This window comes from Opisthocomus hoazin, chromosome 6 (assembly GCF_030867145.1).
Source record: "Opisthocomus hoazin isolate bOpiHoa1 chromosome 6, bOpiHoa1.hap1, whole genome shotgun sequence".
Classification (NCBI taxonomy): Eukaryota; Metazoa; Chordata; class Aves; order Opisthocomiformes; family Opisthocomidae; genus Opisthocomus; species Opisthocomus hoazin.
Genome location: NC_134419.1, coordinates 19,580,313 through 19,604,224, shown reverse-complemented (window position 1 = coordinate 19,604,224; position 23,912 = coordinate 19,580,313). Strand labels below are relative to the sequence as shown.

Below are 23,912 nucleotides of genomic sequence, written 5' to 3'. Positions count from 1 at the left end.
TCACCCGGGAGGCGGAGCCGCCGTCGCGGCGTGGCCCGGGCCGGGAGCGGCGGCGGGCGCGGAGAGGTACGGCCGATCGGGGCTGGGGGGCTGCGGTGCGGGGCGCGGCTGGGCCGGCGGCCCGCTGAGGGGGGGGATGTGTTGTGGTTTTATAATTCAGCGCTGTGTGAAAGGCTTGCGCTGGCAGCGTCTTTGTGCTGGGCTGCGTGCTGTCCCCCGCCCGGGGAGCGGGCTGAGGTGCGTGTTCGTCAGAGGAGGGTGTTCGGTGAGTGCTCGCAGTGGAAAGTTTCGCGCGATTCAGATGCTGTCCACTTGCCGCTGAAACCTGTGAAAAGATTTAATTAGGAACTGGATTAAGTATTAAGGCCTGAGACCGCCTGCGAGCTCAGCTGGTAAATCCGTGGAACGACACGGTGGGTGTAAGGACATTGTAAAGTTATCGAGGGTGGCAAATGCAATAATATTAGCGTTCAAAAGTATATTTGAATTGTTTGGGGACGATTAGTAACATCCTGTAAAATAAAGAGCTCAAATAGTACAACGTATGGTAATAAAGTATATGATAATGACCAAATTAAAATGACAGGCTAGATACATTGATGTATTGCAGTGATGTAAAAATGTTAAAATAGGCAGTTGAGAATAGGGAGTTGTTTATTCTTTGAATAATAAAATTCACACACAGATGCTTTTTAAGCTTTTGTGACTTGCCTGGTTTTTGTAACCTAGTTATCTAGATGTTGTGTGGCGTGGCAGAGGTCAAGCGTAAGAGGAAAAATAGAGGACGTTGCATTGAGATGACTGTATAAATATGAAACTTGCTTGTTTTGATGAATAGTTAGCTAATTGTCCAGGTGTGGAGGTAATTGACACTTGTAGTGATCGTATAACCAGGTTTAGGCACATGGAATTGCTTTAAACTGTGAAGATTGTGATTGCTTCTATGATATATCACATGGGATAACCAAGCTGGATTTTATTTGTAATTTGTGGTCCTGACTGTGTAAAACTTTCTATGTATTTGATATTGATCAAATGTTTAACTTAAGTGTTTTTAGCAAGAAAGTTTTTTAAATTATAGTATCTAGAGGTAAAGGGCCACTGAACTAGCCCAGCCTAGACACTAGAAAGAAGTAAAAAATCTTGTGTGTGTAATCTTGGTTGGACTGTTGGTATAAACTGGCACGGTGGTTGAATCAGCTGTGCACACGCCAGGCAGGCATCAGGTTAGAGTGTTCCAGTCAGGGCTGAGCAGGAGCTCCTCTCGTGAGAAGAAGTCACAGAAAATGTAGTGTATCGTGGGCATCTGTGCTTGGTACGCTGTGAGCGCAGACTTGCTCTGTGTTAGCTGCAGTGTTCAATGTATGTGCCCAAGAAGTAGCTGAGGTCTCCTAACTGCTTAAGATGACCCTGATACCGCTTGAGAAATTGCTTCCCTGTACATAGAATGCAGGTTGTTTCATGTCTGTAATACTGTCTCCTGCAAATATGGGCAGTAGAATAATACAGTGTACACTTCTTAAAAGTGCGTTTTTCCTGTTTTTTTCATCATGTGGTCTTCATAACATCTAAGTTGTTCTCATTCCTCTATTGGCATTTTTTAAAATAATTTGATTATTTTTCAGTCTCTGTTTTTACTTCATGTGTTTTAATACTGCATTCTCTAATTTATAACAGTTTTCAATGCGGGAAGAACAAAGTCAAGCTATAATGGCAGTAGATGAACTTCAAGCCATAATACAAAGATGCGTAAGTAGTTTTGTTTCCATAAAAGTAACAAGTGTAAGCAGTGTGCATTTCTCTTCAATTATAGTTAAAACCAAAATGACCCCAAAACACAAGACAGTTGTTACCAGAACTGCTTATTGGACAGCTAAGTTCAGCCTCCATGTTTCATTGACTTCTCTGTGGAGCCTATCTCAAGGTGCTTGATAACTTCTGCTTCTTGGAGAAAGAAGTGTTCTTGGACTCAACAGTACCTGTCTGAAGGAGCAAAACTCTAGCAGGTTGTTGTAGAAAATACATCTTCCAAACAGCATGCTGTAGTCTAGACTTTGAGAGTGCTATTGAAATGCTGCTTTGTCTGCTGTAGTAGCTCTTGGTAGTTTTTTTTAATACGTGAAAGATATGTATAAGAAAAGGTAAGTTACAATGATACTATATTTAATTTTTAAATGAAAGCTTGGATTGTCTTATGTTTTATTTGCCTTTTAGAAGTGTGGAGTTAAACATGTGTTTTATTTCCAGCAAATTCTGGAAGAAGCTGATTTCAAAGGAGAAGATTTTAATCTGTTTCAGGTAGCAGGTCAGAAATGTTTAGAAGATGGGTATGCAGCTCAGTTATTAGAAGTAATTCAAAATGAGAAAAATAAGGTGAGTTTAAGTTTGGACAATGTATTAGTTGTGCACTAACACCATTAAATAGATAAAACTGCTTATTAAAAAGGGAAAGCTACTTTCACTCTGGAGAAAGGCTGTACATGTGAATAGTTAATAAGTTTCTGCTGTGCTAAGTGCACATTCTTTTGTAACTTCAGGTAACTCACAGAAACCAAGTCGTGGTAATCTTAACAAAACCATTAATAACTGATTTTCAGTGAGTTTGCTTTCGTCCCGTTTTTTCTCTTTGCTTAGTTAAGAGAAAGTGACACTGTCCCTCTTTTGCAGGACAGGATTTCAGATGGTGTCCTGGGTCTGGCTGGCATGGAGTTGATTTCCTTCATGGAAGCCTGTATGATGTTGTGTTTTAGTTTTGTGACCAAAACAGTGTTGATAACATGCCAGTGTTTCAGCTGTTGCTGATCAGTGCTTGCACAGCGTTGAGGCCTGCTCTGTTTCTCACTCTGCTGCTCAGCAAGCAGGGAAATTGGGTGGGGACACAGCTGGGACAGCTGACCTGAACTGTTGAAAGACATGTTCCGTACGATGTAAGATCATGCTCAGCAATAAAAACACATGGGGATGGGGACCCATTCCAAAGTAGCTGTTGCTTGGAGACTGGCTGGGTATTGGTCTGCTGGTGGGTGTTGGTTTGCGCCATTCCCCCCTCCTCTTTTGTCCTTTACTTACTAAAGTGTCCTTATCTCGATCCAGGAGTTACTCTCTGCTTTGCTCTTCTGATTCTCTCCCCCAGCCCACTGGGGAAGGAGAGCGAGCAACCAGCTGATGGGTTCTTAGTTGCTGTCTGGGGTCAACCCATGACAGGTAGATAAAATAATATTGGCCAAAACTATAAGAGCCCACTAAGCTGATGCTAATGTCTGTAGGCACTCTGGGGAGATGGAGAATATACTAAATTGTACACAGATAAATAGGAAGTTCAGAAAGAAAGTAAGGGTGGAGTGTTTTCGCAGTGTTACATGGGGGTCATGGTCTGGTTTTGAATTTTGTGAGTTTGGATTAAGAACTGAAGATCTTAGTCCCCTCCGGTTAAACATAATTTAAGCATTTTTTTTCTTTCAGCAAAACTCCTCTACTCAGTCTTGTTTTAAATGTATTGTCATACAATTTCTTAGTAATATATATTGGCATGTTAGAATTAATACATTGAAGAAAACTACACAAAATATGCAGCTGCATTTATAGGTATGGAGAGAGAATACAATGTACGTCAAGTACAGAAATATACGGTAATAGATGTTAAATTTTCAAGGACATTATTATGGTGTTGGTTACAACCAGGACACTGATCTGTTGTCTTTTATGGCCTTCATATGTACAATCTTTCTGGGTTTAGAAGATGTCCAGTTTTCGTTTGTTCTCTTAAAATCTGATTTTTAGGTTATCATCAAGAATATGGGTTGGAATCTCATCTCTCCTCTTGTTAGATGTATTTTCATGTATAAGCAAGAAGATGATAAGCGAGATCACTGCCTGAAGATACTAGATCAGTTGGCACAGGTATGTTTTTGAAATATATGGTTATAATACAGTAATTGTAGGGAACGTAGAGGTCCTAATTTTCACCTCCTATTTCCAGAGAAAACAAGGCAAAAATACTTTTGGGTTCTTCTGTCCATTTCCCATAACTTTTGAACTCATGGGCCAGTTTCGTCTGAAGTAGACACAGGCTTAGTGTTGTCAGAGTTAATGAACCTTTTACAAATCTTGTGAAATCAGTAACTGGGCAAAACAAAGAGATGTAGCATTACCCGAGAAAAAGGCAGATGGAGCTCGTAAAGTTTTTGATAGTCAGTTGCTGCAGTCAGCAGCCACAGCAGTACTGCCTCATGTCTACTGCAGATACAGTATGACAGTGAGTACCTTATGATTTTGATGGAGTAGCAGGGGAAAAAAGTTTTAATCTGTAGAAAACCAGGTCCTTTTCATCCATGTAATTAAAAAACAGCTTGCAAACCTTATAGCTTGAATTCACACTGAAGTTTTTCTTTTCTCTCTACTCCTAAGGATTACTTGGCTAAGGTGCTGTGAAGTTTTTATAGACCATAGAAATCAAGTTTAGTGTAATTATTTATTTTTATATGTTTTAAGCTTATGTGAAAGTGTACACACAGATACACTCTGCAGTAGACGTAAATTGTAGGGAAGTACTTATGTTTCATATTTGTTTTGTTAAAGATTATCTTGGATATTCAGATCTGTTTCCTTGACATTCGGGAACTTCTGTATTGAAGTTTGCTTGTGATTATGTTTTTTAGCTTATGACCATGGGGATTAAAAGATATGCATTGTTCCTCTCCTGCAGCTATGCAATCCAAAGGAACTTTTTTTGGGTTTACTTGAGCAGATTGAGCAGACCTCTGGAGAGCAAGTGTGCCAAACTGTCATGTTATTGCTTCAGCCTTTGCAGACAGGTAACACTTTATCGTGTGATTTCTGAATGAAATTATTTTCTCATTTATTTGTCAAATTAATTTAGCCTTTGTTGGAGTGCTTTCAGAGTATGTCTGTCCTGACAGGTTTTGCAGTCTGTTATATTCTGCAAAATAACACAAGCTATAATTTTCATGCTAATATTGACCTGCTATAAAAAGATTTTGGATGGAACTAATAGCATCAGTTGAAAAAGCAATATTCAGCTATTTTTCATCATTTAGAAGAATATGGTCCTGTGACAGTTATATTTAAAGGTGTAAACCATTCATGCTGTTGTTAAAGGAATAGAGAATTACATGGATTTGTGAAATTCTTCATTATTTAACTTTTTAAACATACAGTTCCATATTTTTGTAGTATGAAACTTTTATTTCACATTGAAGCAGGTTGAAATATTTGATTGGTGAGGGGAAGCATTCTTCTGGCTTACATCTAAAAACTAGAAATGTTGGTTTTGGACACCCACTAAGTAGGTAACAAGTAGTAATTTCTGTTGTGATATGTGAGATTTAATCAAGTGTCATGTATCAAGTTTAAATCTGATTGTAGCAGTCTCTAAGATGTGTTATTAAACTACGTTAGAATTTAACAAGAAGAGCATTTTGGTAATTAGAAGTATGTGTTTTTTTGGGTAGCCAGTTTGCAGTTAGCCTGTACTGAGTGCGGTTTAAGTGGAGAGCCACGTGTGCTGCTCTCTGTCTGGGAGCCCTCTGGTTCTGCCATGGAGTATGGAATGGTTCTGAGCTGCTTCAGGTAGAGACAGATCTCGGCAGAAATGTTGAGCCATTGTCTCTGGTTTTGCTAAGCACAGAAGGAGCCAAGCAATAAAATGAGTTTTCCAGATCAGATAGCAAGTATTATTTCAGTTAGACTAGTTCTAGAAAGACAGATTTTTTTTTTTTTGATCCTCATGGTCCTACAGAGAAAGGAAGAATGTGTTGAAATACATGACTGCTTTAATTTGTCATGCACAAATATATGGTCATCTTCACTACAGCATATTAAACTAGCTGATGATGTTTAGTCTTGCTGGATTTGCTTATGTGATTTCAGCTATCAGTCCCTGTCTCAAAAGGTTCTCTCTCTTTTTTTTCTTTTTTTTTTTTTTTCCCTTTTTTCTTTCCCCTAGTGCTTTTGAAACTTCAGAACAAGAAGGCCTACTCAGTGGGTTTATCTTTGGCCATGATTGTGAATCAGCTTACTCCCTTACCTGTACCATATACAAAACAACAAATACAAGAAGATAAACTTGGTCTCTGTCAATGTTGTAATGCAGTGGTGGACTTTGCTAAACCTTTTGTGAATCAAGTTGTTAAAAACATGGAAAAGTCATCAGAATACAATGACATGGAGCTGAAAGAAGAATTATTAAAATTGTGAGCATTTTATGTCAGTGTAATATATTCCTATGACTTAACAAAATGAACAATAGACATTTACTACATAGGCAGTAAATAAATCATCTTATTAGTGTTTTATAGTGCTGCTGACTTACATTAACGAATGTGGTATTTAAAAGAAAAAAACAAAAAAACAAAAAAACCCAACCCTAAATATGTCTTACATATTTGTGAAGTGAGAGAAGAAAGGTAAATTTTTTTATTTTTTTTTTTAGTACAGGGAAATAGTAAAGAGATACTAGTCTCTGTGCTGTGAAGCTGATTTGGTATTCCTCTGCTTCTCCTCAATTTTATAGCAGGGAGTATAATCATATTCTGGAGCTGAAATTTGAGGAAGGCTTCTACAGGAGATGGAGATGCTTTTTTTTTTTTTTTTTTTTTTTTTTTTAATTCTCCTTAGAACACCAGTAGCTAATACGAGTATAGAATTTATTCTTGGTCATCAATGACACTGCTGTAGTCTGTATTTTTGATGTATTGGTGATTTAGTTTCAATTCTTTTTATTTCAGCTGTATGAAAAGCCTGAAATACCCATTATTGACAGCTCAGCTTGAACAACTTGAAGGCATTGAAGAACATCCCTTCAGGCATTTTGCAACTGAAATTATAGTAAGTGCAGTCAAAATTAATTACAGTGTTTGCAGAACCAGTGCTCTAGTTCAGAATTACGTATAATTTGTTCTAGAGCTGATTTTGCTTCCTTTATTGGTTAGTGGGGTGACTTACTGCATCTTGTAAGATAATGCAGGTAGATGAAGGTCTAGAACAGTTCCAGGTCCCAACTCTGGAAATCACAAATCTTGCAGACACCGTTTTGCTCCTTCATGAACCAGTTTGGACTGCTCTCTGAATCAGCAGCTGGTACTTTGCTGTAACTGCTGCTGTTTCTTGGTAATGTATGAGTTTATTAGAATATCTGACGGATCGTCTTTGCCGCAGTATTACATCAAGGTAAAATCTACATGTTGCCTTTAATTGAAGTGTTGCACAGAGAAATCTCTAATGTATCTAGTGCAGTGCCAGCTGACTATTAAAGAATATAAGCTGATGTTTGACTGCTGCTGATGCTGTAGCTGGCAACTCAGTGGGAACCTGTCCACTCCATGCTACCAGTGCGGTTACTCTGGTTTTGAATGTTTTATTAGAGCAAGATTATTGTGGGTTTAGGTAATTTTATTTCAATTTGCAGCAAAATCAAGCCTTATAAAGAGATAGTCCACTACAGTCCATGCGTATGTTGGAACACACAATATGTGTATGTTTTCAGAAACAGGACTAGGTGTGATTAATAAAGTTACTGCAAGTAGAGCTGTGCTTTGTTCATGTTTTGAATGTAGTAAAGAGTATTTCCGCTCCTGCATGTATCCAAATGTAGTGGCTTGACCCCAGCTGACAGCTAAGCCTCCACCCAGTTACTTACTTAGGTCCAGCAGTGGAATGGGGAAGAGAATCTGAAGGCCAAAGGCAAGAAAAACTCATGGGTTGAGAAAAAGACAGTTTAATAAGTGAAGGACAAAAAAACCCAAGTGATGCAATGGCAGTCACTCACCACCTCCTAGCAGCAGACTGATGCCCAACCAGTCTCTGCACAACAGTTAATCTGAAAAATACTACCTCTGATCTCCGCCCCAGTTTGTTGCTGAGCATGATGTTATGTGGTGTGGAATCTCTCTTTGATCAGAACGGGACAGCTGTCCCAGCTGTATCCCCTCCCAGCTTCTCACCCACCCTCTGCCTGCTTGCTGAGGGGCAGAGTAAGGAACAGAAGGCCTCGATGCCGTGTAGGTACTGATCAGCGATAGCTGAAACACTGGCGTGTTATTAACACTGTTTTGGTCACAAAGCTAAAACACAGCATCATACAGGCTGCCATGAAGGAAATCAACTCCATGCCAGCCAGACCCAGTACACCAAATTTAAAATATTTGTAAATAGCAGTTGTTTCCAGTTTTCAAATGCATGGTTATACAATGATTTTTCTTGGGCTGATGAAATGAAGGAACCTTCTTGACAGCCAGGTGCTGGATTATTTTATAACAGTTTATTTGGAAGCTGGCTGGTAAATCTTGTAATGAAATATAAGAGTGGAAAACATTCTCAATACTAAATGGAGTCTTCCCTCAGGATAGCCAGTGGGTCGCTAGTTGGGAACACTGAATAGACAGAAACAGCTCATTTGTGTCAAGATTGAAGCTAATGTCTTCAACTCTTACAAAACAAGATGACATTTTTAGAAGTATCGGAGAACTGAGCATTAAATGACTATTAACTAGTTATTAATATTTACTGTTAACAAAAATACAATTCTGGTTTTGATAACTGGCCATTACAATTTTTTTGTGTAAGTTGTTTTATTAACTGTGGGTACACTTGTTTCTCATGTTAGTGTGAACTGTATGAAAGAATAGAGTTCAGTCTGAGGTTTGGACTTTGTTCTACCTTGTTATCCCTGGTTAGAGGAGGAAAATTCACAAGTCATAGAATCACAGAATGGTAAGGGTTGGAAAGGATCTTGAATATCATCTAGTTCCAACCCCCCTGCCATGAGCAGGGACATCTTCTACTAGACCAGGTTGCTCAGAGCTCCATCTAACCTGGCCTTGAACACTTCCAGGCAGGGGGAATCCACAACTCCTCTGGGCAACCTGTTCCAGTGTTTCACCACCCTCATGGTGAAGAATTTCTTCCTAATATCTAATCTGAATCTGCCCTCTTTTAGTTTAGAGCTGTTCCCCCTTGTCCTATCACTACACACCCTTGTGAAAAGTCCCTCTCCATCCTTCCTGTAGGCTCTCTTCACGTACTGGATGGCTGCTCTAAGGTCACCCCGGAGCCTTCTCTTCTCCAGGCTGAACAGCCCCAACTCTCTTAGCCTGTCCTTGCAGGAGAGATACTTCAACCCTCTGATCATTTTACTGGTGTCCTCTGGCCCCGCTCCAACACATCCATGTCCTTCTTATGTTGGGGGCTCCAGAGCTGGATGCCATACTCCAGGTGGGGTCTCACAAGAGCGGAGTAGAGGGGCAGCATCCCCTCCCTTGACCTGCTGGCCATGCTTCTCTTGATGCAGCCCAGGATACAGTTGGCTTTCTGGGCTGCAAGCGCACATTGCCGGCTCATGTTGAGCTTCTCATCCACCAGTACCCCCAAGTCCTTCTCAGGGCTGCTCTCAAGCCACTCTCCGCCCAGCCTGTACTTATGTTTGGGATTGCCCCGACCCACATTGCAGGACCCTGCACTTGGCCTTGTTGAACTTTATGTGGTTCACGCAGGCCCACCTCTCCAGCCTGTCAAGGTCCCTCTGAATGGCATCCCTTCCCTCCAGCGTATCAACCACACCACACAGCTTGGTGTCGTTGGCAAACTTGCTGGCTTGTCAGATACAGAAAGACAGAAATCGAAGAATACGTGGAGCTATGTAAGGGGAAATGGAAGTTACGGAGAAGGTAGGGTGGGGATGAGGCTGGCTGAGGGACTGAGAAAATACAGCTCTTGAAGGAAGATGAGTGAAATGGCTGTGGCCTATGAACTAGGGAGTTAGAGGAAAGACAGCTTTTTATATGATAAAGTGGAGGAATTAGTCCTGGAAGAGCAGAGACACTGGGTCAGGGTGTGATTTTTGGGGAGGGAATGGCACACAAGGCTTGACGAGTTTCAGGAGGAAGACTTGGAGCCAGCTGGGATGAGGAAAGCACACATAAGTGTGCTATATGTAAGTATGCAAATGTGCATGCATGCAGAGGAAGTCTGGAAGTTGCTATGGGATGCCACTCTATTTTTTTCTCCAATTTGTGCTTAAAAATCTAAGCATTTTTTGCACACAAAATGCTATATCCAAATGTTAAGATTGTAAAGTGAAGTACAATAGGCAGTTAGCAAAACTTTTGGTGTTTTTTAACCATTACTAGGTTTCCTATCATCATCACATCCTTTTTTTTTCCACAGCATGTCTCAGCATAGGATGGAATTGCGGTGTGGATCAATCAGGGTTGTGCAAGGAACGAGAATCTTGTCTCCAAGACCTTTACTTCATTTATTGCAGGACTTTCAGGGTGTGCAGTGAAGGAGGCAGGGATTACCAGAAGATGATCTCATGGTTAAGATAGCTGAAGGATGTTCTGAAAAACTGTTTTTGTATCCTGCCTCTCCTCTTGGGCACAGCCTGAAACCATGTTTTTTATGCTAATTATGAATTACCTTTTCTTCATTTTCTCAAGAAATTCACTTCTGCTGTTTGTGGAATTGGGTAATGAGAGCTGCAACTAAGATCAGTAAAGTCATGCTTTGACTATATGACATCTTGTGTAATCCTAATTTTCCAAAGTGTGAGATCCCATATGTTCAGTTTGGATGATCCCAGAATAGTGAGTTAAACTTGATCTCGCTGTTTCTTCATAATACATACAGTAGGAGTTACACTACCTCCTAATCCACGTGAATTGGGGGTGGGGTGGGGAACCACGCTAGTGTCTGTGAAGTACTGAGGTGTCATTGTGTTGTGCATCACTGGAAAGAAAGGCCATACAGAGTGATTGCAGCTTTCAAGTAGGGCTTGCCTTTAGCAGATAAACATTGTGTTGCATATTGATTAGTGAGCAGAAAATAAAATACTGAGTATTCTGTGATCTGAAAAACACAGGCGTCCTCTGGCATAATGTGATCATGAAGCTATGATTATTCATAGCATTATGGATAAGGGAGCCAAACCAGGGTTTTGCAGGGCAACTTTAGTTTGTCTTTTGCTAACTTTTGAGTGCTTGACTTTGCTGTCTTAGCAACATTCTTCTAACAGTAGCTATTTTTCCTGCAGGGCCTTTTTTGTGTACGTGTATATATTGTAAATACAAAATAAGTATATTAATTTATACCTATGCTATCTAAGAGAATTTATTGTAAATACAGTTAAAGCTTTGAAACTTAATTGGTATACAGGTCTTTTAAAGGCAACTATATGCAACCTGTATTTGTTTTTTAGGACATTTTGTGGGATATAAGAGAGTTGATACCATTAGTGTTTTTACATCATAAAGGCAAAAGTCCACATTGGGAGAATCAGGAGTTTGCGGACATAGAGAGAAAGGATTCGGCAGATTCTTTGGCATGTCTGTCATATCTGATGTTTGTTCAGCATTTTGGTGTTGATTGCTTTCCAATGGTATTTAGGTAAGAAGTATTCTTCCTCATTTATCAGGAGTCAATACTTTGAAGATTCTTTCTGAGCAGAAGAAAACTTTGTGAATAGTTATGAGTTAAAACTGTGTATTTCATAGTATGTTTTATATCAATCTTTATGCTTTTATTTTTTGTGTAGCTTGTATTATGTACATAATAACGTACTCCCGTCCTGCAGATTACTCTATTATGGTTTAATTTTAGATGAGCTGTCCTTTTAAAGAAACTGGTAGGATTAGTCACATGCTGATAATTAACTTGTATTAATTTTTCAGTTGCATATTTATAGACAGTTTCCACTTAAGAGTTATTAGCAATCTGTCTTACTCTTTAGTGTCTATTTCAAAATTATTAGTTTTTTTAAAGATATTTTTATAAATTTTTCAAAAAAAGACTAATCCTGTCAAATATATTAACTATATGCAAATATATATGGTTTGTGCAGTTTAATGTAAACCTAATTTTTCTCTTTTAGTCCATCATACCTTCTGCAATGCAATATGACACATATTGAAGTGCTGATGAAAAGGTAGGGTTTATGGTATTTGGAGTTCTAGATAGTGGGTGTGATCTTGTATAGGAATTCATAGAATCAAATTTTGAATATACCAGATAAGTTCAGAGGAGGTTTTTAAATCTGAGCATTAAAATGGCAAATTCTAGAACAAGATGGCTTTTCTTACTAAGAAGTATAAGAAATTGTCTAAAACATTTATTGTTTTCAACTTCTATTGTGATATCATTTTTAGAAACTTTATTCTGAAAATGCAAAATTAAGGTCTTTTTAACACATGCAGAATAATTAGAGTGTATATGTACTTGTACTTCCGTAACAATTAGTTTAAAATAGTAAGCAGTCATAATGGGAAACTTTAAAAACTGGTAAAATTTAAACAAAACGTCCTGGCCTCTTTAGTTTAGGATCTGCTGTATTTTTTTGTAGGCTTGCAGAACTATGCAAATGGAATCATCTGGGAAAAGTTTCATGGTTTTTTGTGAATCAGCATCTTGATACCTGTGAGATACAAGATGCTGCTTGTGAGCATTTATAAATACTGGGGGGGGAAGTAATTTTTGACCCTGAAGAGAGGAGTCTATTTTCAACATTTTATCAGCCAGTTTATTCTAAAAATCTTTGAGAGGAATAATGAAGATGCTATATTTAGAAAACGGAATGAAAATTGTTGAGGGACAAGTTCTTTTTGATCTCTGTTCTAGTATTTCTTCTGAAATATCAACAGTGTCTTTTAAATTAACAACTTAAATTTGATAACGTTTCTTTTTTTTCTAGAACAGAAGAATCTGTATTATCTAAAGGACTTGTAAGTTTTCTTTTAATGAGATTTTCAGTGTTAGAATGTTTATTTTTTCCAAATAATGGTAAAATTTTAGTTTCCCTTTCTAAGCAAGGTAAAAATGATAGTTCAGATAATAGTTTCAAAAATATTTTGAGGCTTAATTAGGTATCCTTCAGTCTTACAAACACACTTATTGAACTTTACAGACATGCATAAATGTCTAAATTACCATTATCACTTACATTTGTAGCTCCTAAGAACTTTGGATATGCGGATGAGCATTTATAGTGAAGGCAGTTCTGGCCATGAAATGGCTATAGATTAATGTCTTATATGTGTGCAACATGTTGGCCTCTATTTATTTTTTTCCTACCTGCAGGATCTATTTGAGAGCTGTTTGCTGAGAATGGAAGATAATAGCCTTCTCCATCAGTATCTAGAATTCAGAGGTTTTATTAACGTACCTCAGGTAATAAGAAGCAATGTACAGAAGTATTTAAAGTTTGATTATAAATAATACCTAGGTGTCTTTTTGGTGTTCGAGAGAGGACATACTACTGTACCTTTATACACTTGTATTGTTAAATTGAAACCTTCTGTGTCTTGCTGTACAGAATTGATTGTCTTTTCTATCTGCTACAGGATGAAGTTTCAGTGACAATTAAAATATATTTATTTATGTACAGCCACTGAGGCAGGTGGGCACTAACCTTAGCTGAAAAGTGATGCTTGCTCATTTTTGCCTCTTCCTTGCAAATCTGCTGCTTGGCTACATTCTTATTTGGACCCAACAGTACAAGAATAGCATTCTTGTGTATCAGCCCTGGGATTTCAACCACTGAAGCATATGTGAATTTCTCTGATAACAGTCCTTTCATAGGCATGGTTTTGTGGGCTGTGGGGTTTTGGTTTGTTGTGGGTTTTTTTAATGTCTTGACTAGATTTTAGTCTGTGATGTAATGTAATAATCATTATTATGTTTTCTTTGTCTAACTTCAGGATTTGGTGAAAGTTATGACGCTTTGTCCCATAGAGCATGTGGTATGTAACATGACCTATAGAATCAGTTAAGTGCTGAATTTATTTAATTAGAATTAATTAACATCTTTTTTCTTTCTTTAGAGAAAGAAGAGTTTAAATATTTTGCAGTTGTTCATAGACAAGTTTGACTTAGAGGGAAAACATACGTTATTCAGGTATGCATCCAAATTACTGTAGATGGTGTAATATCAGCCTTATTGTAGCTTAATTGCATAGATACAGTGATTTCTGACAGTTTCTATCTGGCAAACCACATTAATTTTACAATGTTAATTTTTGGATAAATGATGAATTTCAATTGCCTCACATAAAATCAGCTGTCTTATGTGGGCTAGTATTTAAAGGTTACATAATCATCTTATTTTTCTGTGGTAAAACTCCCACTTAGTGAATAAGGCCATAATGTCAGCTAAGTTTTGAGCTAACTATATAGGCAACTTTGAAGAGATAATATCTCTTTTTTCGTTTGAAGGTGTTTACTGAAGACAAGCAACCATGCTGGTGTGGAAGGATACATTATTAAAAACATAAAAGATCAGGTTCACTTATCGTTAACGGTGAGGATATTACCACTAAAAAACAAGTTGCCATCTCAAAATTCTATTAGTATTATGTTGAGAAAATGCGTAAAGCTTAAACTTTGAGTGATGCATTAAAAAATCCACTTTGAAGAGAAACATAAGACTGGGAAGTTATATAATTGAATATATTAATTTGGCTTTTTTCATATGTATTTTTATATTATAAATTTACAAATTATTTTTAATTGCACAATCTTACTGTGTTTTTCTAAGAAGTTATTATTATCTTTTCTGTGCTTGAAAATATATGCTTCTTTCTTGAAGAGGAACTACTCAGTATTTCATTTTACCCTCACAGTAACTCATTTCTTGCATCTAATTCAAATGCTACAGTCCCCACAGAATTATTGATTTTTTTCTTGGTTTCTATGATGACAGTCAGCATTATACTATGAGTGCTTCACAAACGTTAAATTCATCAGAAGGGGTTGAGCTAGATCAAAGCCATTTAAATCTCATATTTTATAATAATTTATACTAGGCAGTTGGAAAAATTAATTAAAAATAAATTAACTCTTTTTTTATCTTTTTCTTTTTTTTTTAACTGCTTATGGCCTATTCCAAACCAAATTTGATTCTCAGGGATACTGCCTTTTGTCAAATAGGACAATGTAGTAAATTTATGCATATTTTATGCTAGTATAATTATGTTAGAAAGCAGGGAATTACTATTTATTAGATAATAATCTGTCCTGTATATTGAATCAGCAGGCATGAAGAAAATGATAATATGAAAAGTGTTCCAAAAGGGGGGGTTGCACTAAAATTGAATAGGTAAAAGTGTATTCTGAAATTTTCTTAGTAAATTAATTTTTTGACTGTGCAGCTTCAGAATTCTTTTAATACATTGCTTCTGTGGAGCATTCTCTGGCTGTCAGGCAAATAATTTTAAAATTTCATCATATGAATTGGAATATTTTATTTTCATTGCAAAGAATTCTGCTATAGATGTAATGATAACAATTTCGTACTGCTATCTATTTATTTCATCTTAGTTTTTGTGCCTAGCCAGTCTTAATCTTTCCAGTCCCTCATCTTATCCGATTTAAGAGACAGTCACCCTTGTAATCTCAGTTTTCCTGCCAGTCCATTTCTGGCTTTGTCCCAGTTTCCTCTCTCATCAACCTTTTGCCCTCTGTATATCTCGTCCTCCAACCTTCCCCACCTTTACCCGCGATAAGGACTTTGCCAACATGGGATCTTTCCAACAGCTCCATGCTCTCAGCTTCGTTGTACTGACATGAAATAGCCTTTTGAACAGGCAGCAAAACTGTCAGAGAGAAGTGTGCTCATTTGCTCTTTGGGAATGATGTGCACACCCTTAAGTTAGCACCAGCGCAGGGAGGCTTAACCATCCTGACCGAGGAGGGAATTTTCAGGGGTCTTAGTTGTGAGGCTTTAAAAAACTTCTGCTAAGCAAGTGAGAGAGGTGGGGGTTTTTTGTCATTTTGCCCCTCCTCACTTCATAATTAGTTGTAATCTAGGGGAATTTTTGTGAAAATAGCAAGTGGTCTATCTGTAATGCAGAGGGCATCAGAATAATTATGTTCTGCCACTTCAAAACCTAGTACTCTCCATCTTATGCTTAAACGATGCTCCCTTCTATTCTCTCCCCTCTCCCTCTTTTGAAAGAAAGTAACTGAATGTCCTTCTGCCATCAAAGAATTACAGACGTGAAGGTGTCCTTTACTTGCAAGCCTTGCTAGGAGTTGTGGGTTTAGAAATACGCAAAGAAAACTTAAAACACCCGATCATCTTTAAAAAAAAATTGTGACACTACTGTTACAAAATGAATAGTCTCTGATAAAGATAGCAAATTGTTCCATACCCAAAGAGTGCCTAGTGCAATTTTCTAAGTTTATGTAAACAAATACAAAGTATATTGATGATGGTGTGGTGAAGAGGTGGAGAATCTATTCTGTTGAAACTGAAAAGAGCAGCTTGGCATGGAGAGACAACGTAGGGAGGATTATGAAAAGACTAGTTTGTATATTTCAATCACATGTAGTAATTAGAAAATATTTCTTCCAGTGTTTGATTTTTTTTTTATTTCCTTTTTTTGCCGAAATTGTTGTTAAATTATTTAAGACTTATTTAAGATATTTTAACATTTAAATTTTGCACTCAGCTAAACTTTTTGTATCATTTTTTCAGAAGGCATGTGACAACATTTGGTTTACAGGACATCACCTGATCTCCCTTCTGGATTTAGTGCTTTTGCTTCCAGAAGGTGCTGAGACAGATCTTCTGCAAAACTCAGATAGGTGAGTTGTAATCACAGTTAGAGGCTTTTCACCTATTTTAATCATTTAGAAGGACTTCAGACTACCTTATTACAGTGGGAGGTATACTGTCATGTAATTAATGAGGCAACAGCATCAATGTATTTTAAATTTTTGGAACTAGAAATGGAAATGATCACTTATTTCAACCATCCTTTCAACTAACTGTATAGAAGAATGTCACAATGCTATTACATTGATTTTAACAATAAAAGAGGAATTCCTTCTCTGTTCTCTGATGATATAAGGCCTCAGATGTCAAATCACAGAACTAATTGGTAAAGCATTATTTCTTCAGGACTGTATGGTTTGTCAGCTTTCTGCAGAAGCAATTGGAGGAACAAAAGAAATGTGGTATGTTGTCTTCTGTGATACAGGGGAACAAGAATTATCAGATACAACTTACAGCACACAGGCTTTTTGAAGCTGTTTCACAGACTGCTGCTGGGAATCCAGTATCTCCTGAGTGGGAATACAGAGCCATCTAAGCAGCAAATGCTGGTGTTAAGTAATATAAAATAACTGGAAACATATCTGAAAATCTCCTGCGTAGGACAAGTCTCTTCCTCTATGATGAGTAAAGGCTAGGCTTGTAAGTCAGTAAGGTGATAGTGTCCAGATGGACACATAACTACTTAAAAACCCAGATGTGTGATCTGTAATTGTACTGTTTATCTGGAAAAAGCAATAAATAGTTTCTGCTAAAAACTATGGTAAAACAAAAGCAAAAAGTGTTTTTAAAAAAGCACTCAAAGGTAAAAATTCAATACAGTACTAAAGAAAACTGTCACACTAGTTTCAACTGTGGATTACCAGTGGTGCATATTAGAAATTTTGTAATAAGGTTCTGCCTCTTCAGAGTGCTTTCCTTCACAATCACCAGCCTTCTCCAGTCTGCTGACAGTTTAATCTTACTTGCAAAGTGTCAACTGTTGTAACGTGGACGTTACTTCACAGTGGTGCCCTAGACTAAGCTATATTGTTCAGCAGATGAGTGGTTGCATTTTGCACAAATGGATATTTTTAGGATGTCTGGCTAATGGACAATTTAAATTATTATCACTATTATAAATCTGTGTTTTAAATGATAGTGTATTTTTAATTCACAGGATTATGGCGTCACTAAATCTACTGAGATACTTGGTCATTAAGGATTGTGAAAGTGATAATCAAGTAAGTTATAATTGATTTGAAAGTGATGGATTAGCTAAGGGCTGAGAGCTGGATTCACGTGAACACTGTTATCCTTGATTCAAAATCATGCTTTTTGCTTTTTTCTTTGCAATGGTCAGTAATCCAGAAGTGATGTTTTTATTAACTACATTAGGAGCTATGTGATGTTACTTTATTCTGATGAAATTTGATTGCATTCATACTTACCTGTTACTGTAAACAAGCTAATCCTTTTACTCTGATGGATGAACTGTGGTCTATGTCCATAATTTTAGAGCATGTCACCATAAAATAACATCTCTACCAAGTATTCCCATGAGAAAAAAGTACTTGTTACTCTTGCTTATTTATTCAGTGGTATCCCTCAAGCCTCCAAGTGGATTTCTTTATAATAATAATACAAACCTTTGCAGTTTAAGAGATCCATTTTATTCATCTTAAGGCAAAATACTTTTTGTGTGATATGCTAAAAGTTAATAGTATTAAGATTTCTCATAAAGTATTTCATAATCATATTTAAATAGGTTTTTAGCTGTGCAAAACAGTATTCTGTATTTACAGTAACTGTGCAGCTGCATGATAGGTACATATTAAAAGCTTCTCTAGGTGTTGGCATTAAAAAAGTTCTTGTCTGTAAGATCCATCTGCTGAAGTAATAAAAGGAACGGCCAGACCTATCCAATTTTCTGCTACATTGCTTTACCGGATACAGCCTAGAATGTTTTGTGCACAAAGGTAACCTGCCAGCCTAAAATCCCCACCGCTGAAGTTTATCTATGTTTTTATTATAGGTAAACCTCTTTACCTTCATTTCTCCTGTGTGTGGACGTTTGAATGTAGATATTTCAGATACACTCTGCATATTTAAATTTTGCAGTATGTTTGAGAAACTGAAACTGCCCTTATGTATTTTATCCATATAATATTTTGCTACCTCAGTTTAAAGCAGGATTTTATAGCTTCAGTTGTAATCCCCACCTCTTTCTTCTCTGTTTTGTTTAGCTCTTTTCTGTCTGAAGCAGTCAGCAACGTTTGTTACTGATAGATCAGTGTAAACTATATTTCTTATTCAGCTGCTGTATGGCTTTTCAGTGTATTATATTGTGGTGGATTTGGTGGTTTTGTGTACAGTCAGTCCTGTCCACCTGCAGTTGATGGAAATGTGTTCCTGCATACTCAAGAGGAAGCTTGTTTGAATTTCACAACTGGTCAGTTATACGCATTCCATGTTGTAGCAGCTGATTTATAGGTACTCTGACTTGGATGGTGTTGCTACAGCATTCAAGAGCCAATGGAATTACTTGTGTTTAGTTTATCATTACATTCCACTACCAAACAGCTACTTACTCTAATAGTAAATGCAACTTCCGTTGACTCTTTCAAACCATTACGTTCTGCCATTCCTCTAACTTATGCAATTCAGGAGCTTTTTATCCAGTATATTGTGTAGTAAACAAGTATCACCTATCCCTTAGTACTAAATGTTTTGATTTTTGTATTAAAATATTTGTTTAAATTAGTGACAGTTTAAAGAAAAATTGCTTTTCAGTTTTAAAGTACAGTCAGTACTTTCCTGACTTGAATAAGCAATGTTATGGTCAGATGAATATTCTAACCAGCAGATAAGCATCCTAAGGTGTTTTGTTGTTCTCACCCAGTTCCTTGACTTTCTTTATGATTTGGAGTAATGGATTTCAGCATATCCTTTTCAGTTTTCTAAAATACATAAAAAATTCTGATCTACTTTTATAGCACTTTGAGATCTATGAATAGAAGTTTAAGTGCTTGATGATGGTATTAGTCTAAGTAGAATAATAATAATATAGCTTGCAGTGATTACCAAAACCATAATGAAAATGAATAATAACAAGAGCTTTCAATTGGTGCATTTCTAATTTTCTATTTATGTAATCAGGTAGTATTGATAGACTATATCTGTTTCTCAGATTTAAGAAGTGATTAATATTTAGGTTCTCATTATGGTCCACTCAGTTTCATGTAAATGCGTAGCTTTGTAAGAAAAGAGAATTCCTCTTTAAAAATTTATACACAGTAGCACACAATTGCTGTAATAGTGCTGTCTGTATTTGGCATAAAGAATGTCCCTGCAGTTTGAGGAGAAAATAGCATCACCTCTTCTGAAGTTTTCCTTTAAATTTAAGCCCTGCCACTTCTTCTTGACTTCCTCCCTGTCTCCCTTTGTATAGTGCAAGTGGGGCAGAAGAAACTGCCTCCTTTCATGTCAGTTCAGATGTTTTGATTGCTGTGTAACAAGCACTTTCATTAATCAAGTTTAAAAATCAGTATTTTTCTGGAAAGTTATTTCTTCATTTTTAGCCCCATTCTGATGGAAGTAATTACCGGTTTTCTTACTTAACCAGTTAACTTTCTGTCATTTAGCATTAGAATTTGGTGCATTTTCTGCTGTGATCAACAACGCTATTTAACATTGAGAATTCTAATTTTTATCGTACTTACTCTACCCTTTGAGGATACTGCCTGAAGAAAGGAGTGGTATAAATGGCTCCTGTATTTAAAGACACAACGACTGCTTTGTATTTGTTTCCTTCTACAGCTCTTTGTAACTACAAGCTTATAAGGTGCCAAGGCAGAGAATTTTTCCTCTTGTGCTGTGTAATCTTGAACAGCCTTTCTTTTGAGCACCTTTTCCTTGTATCTCTTGCTTCTGGAGTGCCATTTTTATAAGCTCCTTCTTTCACCCATGCCAGATTGGGGAGAAATGCATGGTCACTTTGGCTACTGTACCTAAGGATGGGGTAGTAGCATATGCAGTAACATTCCTACAGCGCTTTTTAAACTGAATGCAATATAGACAGGAGCCTTATGTATTTGGGAAGCATGACATTTATCAGAGCTTTCATTTGGCATCACAATACAGTGTTAATTTGGGAACATGAATTTAAATATTTGTGCTATTTTGCTGCTGAATTATCTTAGAGGAATCCACAACTGCTGTTTTCTCCGGCTAGAATCTCTACAGGGAGTAAGGGGCTAGTACCCCGCTCCAGCATACCAAGATCCTTTCAGCTTTGCTTACAAGAAGAGGTTGAAAATGTGCATTTCCATTGTTGTAGTTATCAGCCTACATACTAAGTTTGTCCCCCCCCTTTTTTTGACTGCTTCATCCTCCAATTTTCAATAAATAATGTTGAGGGAGAGGAGCTTAAATATCCACCATGATGCTATTCACAATTAAATGGATGAGTCTAAATTCTTTTTTTTCTTCTTCCTTCCAGCACAGAAGTGTATGTTATAAAGACTAGTTCAAAAACTTGTGCTTGAAAACTGCATTGGAATGCCTCATTAAAACTAATGTGTAACCTCTGTTCTGTTTGAACAGACTGGTGTATGGACTACACTTGCCAAGATTGAGCAAAACTTTTTAAAACCACTGCATGTAGGACTCAATATGTCAAAAGCGCACTATGAAGCAGAAATAAAGAATAAGAAAGAAAACAGAAGAGGTTAGTTGTTTTCTTGTTTTCTTAGCTTTGTTCATATTTAGAAACTTTGGAAATCCTTTGGAAACGAAGAATCGGTGAGTGCTGTATAGATCATGTTTTATTTGACTGTTGACACTATTCCAGATTTCAAATAGTAATTCAGTAGTTGGTATATTTGATATTATTAATTTCCATAATTGGTCAGAAAAATCTTAACTTGTTTCTCTCTCATCATGTTTGTAAACCTTACGGAAACCTGATAGAAATGTCACATGAAGACCTTCAGAACTTGTTCTGCATTTATACTTTTGATTTTAAGGTTAGACAGGAGCATCTAAGTCTCTCTGAATATATAGCCCTTAAGCTTCATACTAGGTGTGGGGGGGTTAACAAGAGAAGACATAACTCACGCAGCAAATAGGTGCTCTCTTACTCCAGAATGTAATCCTTCAGGCTGTATTTATTTATTTATTTTAATCTGACACATAGAATCAGATTCTGCTCTGGGTTAAGCAGACACATTCCACAGGGCGTAAGACCTGTAGATGCTTTAGGCTGTCTCTCTGTACGTCAGATCCTCTCTTCCTTTGTGGTCTCCAGTATAATTAAGACAGCCTAAGGAACTTGGTTCTGCTACCAAAAATGTCAGTACAGCTTTTTGCCTCTAATCTTATTCTCCTCTTTGTTGTAAACTATGTACGTATGAGCTAGAGAAGGGGAATTTTTCTGAAGGCAGCCTGTGGATATCTTTCCAAAGGGAATCCTTTAAAATGAATCAGGAAGCTTTTTATTTAAGTCCCTCTTACATTTCCCTAGCCTTTGACAAAGCATAAAGTGTTGAGAGTTTAGGAGAACATCTAACTCATAACAGTAAATGGTTTAGCCTTTTTCCCCCAAAGTATAATCTTTGTGAGCATTACGTTGAATTTCACATATGTAGTCTGAATGTAAGAGGCCTTCCCCTTAGTTTTCATACTTGTCCTTGTACTTTTCCCTGCTGCAAGTAATTTGCCAGAAACAGAGAAGCCTGCAGCCTTTTCTTAATAAAATAAGTATTTAATGTCTGGATTCATTAAGTGAAGCTAAAGAACCTCCTAGTATCTCTCTGGATGCGGAAATTTTAAAAATGTATCAAAAAATAACCTGTTAATACTATTTTTTTTCCTTTTAAGGAGCATTTTAGCTATACAAAATTGTTTTGAGTTGCAGATACTGCCTGTTTAGTAATGTAGTCATATGTGATATAGAAAGTGTAGTGACAGTAACCAGCTCAAACTGTCTTCCTCTTCTGCACCTTCTGTCTGGTGTTTGGTCAACCTCTAGGTTTGTGTTTTTAAACAATTACTATCTAGAAATGGTAATATATTAAATATGCTTTTCATTTTAAAAGTGATGTGAAATAGCAGCCTGATCTCTGATCGGTTATTTTCTTCTACAGAGGCACACGGTTCTAACACAGTCAGTTCTGTAACTGTTAGTGGGGAAAAGCTGCCTGCCATGACTACTGAAATGCAGCTTCAGGTGAGTTTGCGTTTCCTTCAGAGTTATTTAGAAGTATTGGAATTTTCAATGTGGAGACAAATGTACATCTACAGTGGATAAAAAAAAACCCAATTCTTCTAACAAAAATAATATTATTCTCTTTTGTCATTTCAGGTTTTACACTCAGCTCTCTTCACGTTTGATTTAATAGAAAGTGTTCTAGCTCGAGTAGAAGAACTCATTGAAGTGAAACTAAAAGCTGTAATGGATGAAAACAGTTAGGTCAGCTTAAGTATTTGAATAACATGCTTCTTACAAGATCATTTTGACTGAGGCTTTAGTTGAAAAGGAGGCTACCAACCTTTAAAGAGCAATTTGGAGTGGCCTCTAGAAAATTGCAGATGCTGCTTTTCATATGTCTTGTTGCTGTTCTTTTTTATTTTCTTTTGCTATTGTTGTATGCGATTCACTGGGATGGCCTATTTACTAAAGTAATTCAGCATTTGATGCTTTTTCTTAACTTTAGAAACCAAAAACAAAGGGGTTTTTTTGTTCTTATGCTGTGGCAGGAGGTATGGTTGTGCATTTATTTTTCTGTTCATTTTCAAAATTTCTTAGATAATAGTTGGTGACTGGTGCTGTGAATTACAAAGATTTTTATGAAGTGGCTGGAGAACCATTAATTAAAAAGCATTGTGTAAGCACAAGGTATTTTTATTGGCACTTTTTAATGTTGACAAACAAACTTCTGTATTTGCAAACAGGACTGTAAGCTATAGATAGATAATAGTAGAAACACTATGGCAAATGTAACCAGGTTTATAGAAAAATACATCAACTTTGAGCCAAATAAGATGTTAAAATTTAGTAACACAACAGAGAACACTTGTGTTTAAGAAAACCACACTGTATAAGAATTCATACACATACCTGTTTATGCATGGGAAACCTATATTTTGGAATTGTTTTGATCATCCTTATCTTTAATGATAAAGCTTTCCTCAGATTCGTTAATTATTTTGCCTTTTTTCCTTATTATTCCTTAAATATTTTGGGACATTATTATAAACAGATGAGCTTGTAAGTTCAGAATCAAGTTATAAATAAGGGTGGCTTTTCTACAGTGCAGTTAAACCACTTTTTTTTTTTTTCCTTAGAATGCACATTTGGTATAATGTATGC

The 23,912-nt window shown here is 36.9% G+C and overlaps 1 protein-coding gene across 3 annotated transcripts; it reads left to right on the top strand.

The window, feature by feature from the left end:
• Window positions 1-18: 18 nt before the first annotated feature.
• Window positions 19-23,898, top strand: GLMN (glomulin, FKBP associated protein). Of its 3 annotated transcripts, none has more exons than XM_075424904.1 (19): window positions 19-66; window positions 1,678-1,749; window positions 2,248-2,373; window positions 3,781-3,900; window positions 4,706-4,814; window positions 5,966-6,212; window positions 6,747-6,846; window positions 11,213-11,400; window positions 11,885-11,938; window positions 12,701-12,731; window positions 13,087-13,176; window positions 13,707-13,748; window positions 13,830-13,903; window positions 14,221-14,305; window positions 16,487-16,593; window positions 17,721-17,784; window positions 21,146-21,269; window positions 22,687-22,769; window positions 22,905-23,898. In XM_075424904.1, exons 2-19 carry the CDS (start codon window positions 1,684-1,686, stop codon window positions 23,010-23,012), a joined length of 1,818 nt encoding a protein of 605 aa, XP_075281019.1. In that variant the 5' UTR covers window positions 19-66; window positions 1,678-1,683; the 3' UTR covers window positions 23,013-23,898. The 3 variants fall into 3 exon arrangements, with proteins under 3 accessions (XP_075281019.1, XP_075281018.1, XP_075281020.1); XM_075424903.1 differs by having other exon boundaries at window positions 16,484-16,593; XM_075424905.1 differs by lacking the exons at window positions 19-66; window positions 1,678-1,749 and adding an exon at window positions 2,668-2,731 and having other exon boundaries at window positions 2,316-2,373; window positions 16,484-16,593; window positions 22,905-23,897.
• Window positions 23,899-23,912: the final 14 nt, after the last annotated feature.

Bases quoted from the DNA above. Each gene is read 5' to 3' on its own strand.
- GLMN (XM_075424903.1), top strand. From the start codon at position 1,684: ATGCGGGAAGAACAAAGTCAAGCTATAATGGCAGTAGATGAACTTCAA. The intron at 12,732-13,086 runs GTAAGTTTTCTT...TCCTACCTGCAG, and splicing joins CTGTATTATCTAAAGGACTT to GATCTATTTGAGAGCTGTTT. The intron at 22,770-22,904 runs GTGAGTTTGCGT...TTGTCATTTCAG, and splicing joins CTACTGAAATGCAGCTTCAG to GTTTTACACTCAGCTCTCTT.